Consider the following 5497-nt stretch of genomic DNA (forward strand, 5'->3'; position numbering starts at 1 on the left):
CTCCATGGGCAAAGTCGTGGGTAACAGCTAGTTTTTATATATAAAATTATAGTTTCTCTACAAAAATATAATTTGTATCTTTGTAGAGAAAAAAAATAAAATAAAATAAATGACATATTTGTAATATTGTTTACGAATATGTCATTTATTTTACATGTTTATGATATTTACTTTTGAATAAAGTAGATTTTGTTACATTATTTTATTTTAAAGATATGTTTTAATGATATTGAAATTGTTTTGTTGTAAAGTTAGAACATTTAGTTAATAAGAACATTAATTTGAAATAATAAATTGTTCAAAGAATGATTAATTTTGAAACTAACCTTCATTAATATCTTTCTCTTTTTGCTGAGACTGTTTGAATAACTTTGTTGCAAGAAGTTGAAACTAAATAAATAGAAAATAATTAAAGTAAACTAACATTTGATTTATGAATTAAAAATTTATATGAGTTATCAGAATTTAATTCCAGTTTAAAAAATTTTAAAGAAACTTTTGTTTAATAAGACATTTGAAAAGCCATACTTACATTTATAAAATTAATAATAATTTACAGTGACACCTTGATCTATCATTCCTACATTGATCATTTTCCCCACATCTGTCAATTTTTCACCCAGTCCCAAATATTCACCCATATATACATAATGCTAATTTTCCCACAACATCTGTTTTCCCACAATTTTCATTCTTTATTTTAACTAAAAAAAAATGTTATCCAGCATCAATTGTTCTACCCACAATAGAGCGTACTAAATTAAAGCATATCATATTTAAGATTACACTCTAACATTCATGTATGAAACTAAACCAATTTCCCAAATAGTCCCTCTTAACATATTGTATTTATCTAACAGGATAATAAAACACAGTACTGTATTATAACATTGTAATCATACCAAAAGACAACAAATTATTGTCTTTTCCTGGATAATTCTTGCGATTGTTTACACAGCAATTAAATCTATTTTATTTTATTGTAAATATTGGGTGCATTTTCACCAAAACTGTTTAAAGCTGCTTTGTTTTCAGCACTTTGAACCGCATTGTTGCACTAGTACAGTGAGGTTCAGAGTGCTGAAAACAGAAGTTAAGATGGCTGCCATCATAAATTATATGCAAATTACATACTTTCAAATGCAGAATGTGACATACAAAAATGTATTTTGAACTGGTAACCAGAAAAATTACAAATACACTTTACTACATAAACTTCTATTCTGACAAATGTCTTCAGATTTATTAGTAATGGTAAATGCACATGTTATATTGTTGTTTACCATATAAGTAATTGCAATATTGAATTTTTCTGATCAGCTGTCTTTGATATATCAATACATTAGGAATTCTTACCAAAAGAAAATAGAACAAATTACAGTAATCTTAACAATTTTTTAAAAAATCTATACTAATATTATAAAGAAATAAAGTTTGTAAGTTTGGATGTAAGAGGTAATCTCTGAAACTACTTATCTGATTTCAAAAATTCTTTCACCAATATTTAGAATGGACCTTCAGGGTGGATATAGGCTGTATATTATTCCGTTAAACATTCATATAAATTAAAAGATATCATCTAGGTAAGCATTATATTTTTGGTGTCAGCAAGTGGTGAGGGGCAAGACACATATGTATACGAGATAGGTAACCACGCAGAGTCACATGGTCGGCAAGATATGCAGTGCACGTGTCCGAACTTGTGCTGAACATTTGCCTATTTGTTTTCACTTAAAATAATGAATATCTTTTGTCCTGTATGCATTCCTAAAACATTCATATAAATTAAAAGATATCATCTAACTGATACTGTTATAGTCACAAACTGAATTCCATGTGGGCAAAACTGCGGACACAGCTAGTGTAGAATAAATGCACATTCATGTGCAAGCACCATATTGTTTAGTATTACAGAAAGCCATTATATAGGTGTATCACAGGAAAATATATGTTTCATAAGAGATAAATAATAAAAACATCAATGTCATAAATTTCCCACATCAATTGTTTTTTCCCACAAGTCTGGCCAAAAATGATAGATCAAGGTTTCACTGTATTTATATTAATCATTGGAATAAAAAGTATCAACAATGTAATCTTTCAAGAAAATATAATGTAGATTATAGAAAAGTTTTTCTTTCTGTTTTAGTTTGTGAATATTTATAAATAATATAAAAAAAATACAATGTTCAAATTGTTTCTTTTTATTATATGTAAACAAATTCACACAATTATGATTTTAACATAAACTTAGTAGTATAATTTGAAAAACTGTTTGTGTATGTTACTACTATCAACCTTACTAGAGTACAAAAACTATAATAAACCATTAAATTCATAAACTCGTTGGTAAAATATATTATAAATCAATATTCAATATTCACATATTAAAATTTAATAACTGATTTTGTTTTCTGAATCAAAAAATGAGATTCATATAACAAGCTATTATATAGGTATTTTTTACATTTATATACAGTCAACTCACATTAATACAAATCACCAGAAGAACAGTAGTTAGTAGTTCACTTTATCAAAAATTCATATTAATGATTATCAGAATCAAGGTCATATAATTTAGGGCGTTATAGATTAATAAGCAATCAAAATTTCTAATTATATTTTGAATTAATTTACTAAATAAAATAAAATTTATTTACAAAAACAAATTAATGTTCTAAATAATTTTCAAATCACTGTATGCATACCTCAATATGCAAACTAGCATGTGTTTGCATAGACTGCATCAATGTAAAGAGTTGGGAATCCTTAAACTTTAACTCCTGTTTTATGAGTATTGTAGAATGATCTCCTAAAATCAGATGTTTGAGCTGCTCTAAAATCAAAGGTTTGTTATTTGTTTTACGAGATCGCCCCTAGTGAGCGTTCTAACAGCAGCGGTGTCATTCCGTGGTATAAATAATAAATTCATATCAATAATAAATTTCTATTACAAATAAAAATAATAATGTACTGGATTATACTGTTAATTTAAATAATAGCTGAAAATCATCGCTAGGGATGCCCCTAGTGGGCATTCTAGGCATTCCATGATAGATTACAGATATACAAACAGTGGAATCAATGGCTTATCTGTTTTATTGTCAGTGATAAATATGAATTGTTTACAATATTTTGTCAAAGAGAAGTGATGTTAATAAACTTTTTGCATAATTAGACATAAAACTCATCTTTGTTTACTAGAAGAAATTCTATTCTACTCAGACTAGAACATTTATTATACAGAGGGTGCAGAAGTAGGTATACAGTTGTTATTATGGAAAAAACATACAGGGAGAAAATTGGAAGAAAAAATATTTATTTTTACATACAAATTAAATCACAAATAAGGAATACGAATTAATAAAACATAATAATAATGAACATCAAACATTTGTATTTCTCAGATTCTCAACTATATACTGTACCTACTTTTACACCCCCCCTGTATATAGTACCAATTTTTATTATTCACATTGAAAAGTGTAAAAAGCAACTGTTATTGGAAATAGGGTAATTTCTCAGTGTGTGAAAGTAATGTACTTTCAGTTTAACAAATTCTGGTAAAATTGCCAATTTATCACACTGCAAAATGACATGACAATAACATTTTGCCAGGAAACAGCAAAATTTACTTTAACACGAGAATTCTCTTTATCAGTGTTTGTTTTAAGGTGAGTCAACTGTACTTTAAATGAATTAATTTAAACAATTTTTGATAATACAGTCAAATTAAATTAATAAAATATTGTTAATAATAAAAATTATTATTTATCATATATTTTTTTTTACTAAAACGTTCAATTACATTGACAAATTTATAACAATTATGTATATACAAGTCTTCAGAGATTATCTTATTCTGTAACTTTCAAAAAAATAACTGATTTGTATTTTATATGACAATGTTGCATGTCCATATAGTATGCTAGTTATATGTCTGTACACAACATGCAATGATAGTTGTACTGTTTTCTAAAAACTAATACTGTAATATTATCTATATTTACTTGCAGATGTTAATGGTTATGTATATACTTTTTCTAGGTTTATTTTCACCAACAAACATTAATATGCTATTAAATTAAAACAATCTCCATTTTAAACACAATATCAATGAGATGATAGAAACATCTCAACCAGAGTTGCCACCTGTCAGTATTTAACACAGTGCCAGCAATAGTTTTCATACTTTGCCAGCATTATCATATTATTTCCACATTACCAGCATTTTTAAAACCTTCAAAGGGTCAAAATTTACAAAGGACTAAATTTGCTTTAAATTAGTTTAAAGGCACTGATTTAACACACACAAACATTATATCAATATTTTTTTGCACCAGTATCATAAAATAGCACTAAATCTACTGTAAAAAACATTAAGCTGGCAATGTTGACTGCATTGTGTACCATCACACAGTGATTTTGTCAACACAATTTCTGGTAAGTTTGAACACAGGTAACTGAGAGAGTAGATAAATAAGTCATATTAAGAGAGCCTAACAGAATAAATAAGTCATATTAAGAGAGCCTAACAGAATTACATGAAATACTTCATTCAAAAATGTGTTGCTTTTTACTATGTTTAGGATATCTGTATCTAGATTTTTTTGCTCCAGCACTATTTTAATTATTGTGAATTTAGAAGATTTTTTATTTGCTGATTTTAAACTCTAAATATTTATGTAAAAATATGTTGTACTGTAAATGTTAATTAGTACTGTCATATTTTAAATATTAGGTAACCAAAAAAGTTCTGTCGTTTTTTGTGAAACTACAAAGTTTAAAGAATGTTACATGCAATACACAATAGATGGCACTAAAATTCCAGCAATATGTTAATCAAGATTTAATGCTGACTTACCTTATATAAAGAGAAGTGGAAAGGTTATATCTTAATATTATAAAAATTGACCTGAAGATGAGTACTCCAAACTCTATAATTCGTGCTTGTATGTTGTATGAGTTTAAACTTGGAACAAATGCTGTGCAAATGGCTCAAAAAATATGCCAGACTTTTAAACAAGTTCTGTTAGCACTCACACCATCCAAATTTACAAAATTTTTTTCCAGCAATGAGTCGCTTAAAGATGCGCCATGACAATGCCGATGAATTACAGGCTACAGTCGAAGAAGATCCTGCTCAAACTTGTCAGATGTTAGCACAAAGGTTCTCCGTAACTGATGAAACATTTGCATTGTCTTGGGAAAGTTTACAAGCTCAGCTAATGGATGCTTCATCAATTGGTACCTGCCAATATTGTGCATATGGTGGACTGCAAATGGAATTGTTCACTATGAACTTATACCATCTGGCCAGACTATTACTGCTAATGTCTACAGTGACCAATTGCATTGAGTTCACCAATCACTTTTGAAAAAACAGCCAGCTTTAGTGAATCGTAAAGGCGTTCTTTTCCTACACAATAATGCTATAGGCCTCATGTCGCACGTGTGACCTCTGACACAATTCAGACCCTTGGATGGGAACCTCTTT

The 5497-nt window shown here is 28.1% G+C and overlaps 1 protein-coding gene across 1 annotated transcript in view; it reads right to left on the minus strand.

Annotated features, from left to right (window-relative positions):
- Positions 1 to 321: 321 nt before the first annotated feature.
- Positions 322 to 5497, minus strand: part of LOC111628902 (muskelin-like) — an 82656-nt gene continuing 77480 nt past the window's right edge. The window contains exon 19 of the mRNA XM_023372759.1: positions 322 to 390. Within this exon, the coding sequence (XP_023228527.1) occupies positions 322 to 390 (69 nt within the window). The remainder of the gene's footprint in view (positions 391 to 5497) is intronic.

Source organism: Centruroides sculpturatus, unplaced genomic scaffold, assembly GCF_000671375.1.
Source record: "Centruroides sculpturatus isolate CEXI.00-Female unplaced genomic scaffold, Cexi_2.0 scaffold423, whole genome shotgun sequence".
In the NCBI taxonomy this organism is placed as follows: domain Eukaryota; kingdom Metazoa; phylum Arthropoda; class Arachnida; order Scorpiones; family Buthidae; genus Centruroides; species Centruroides sculpturatus.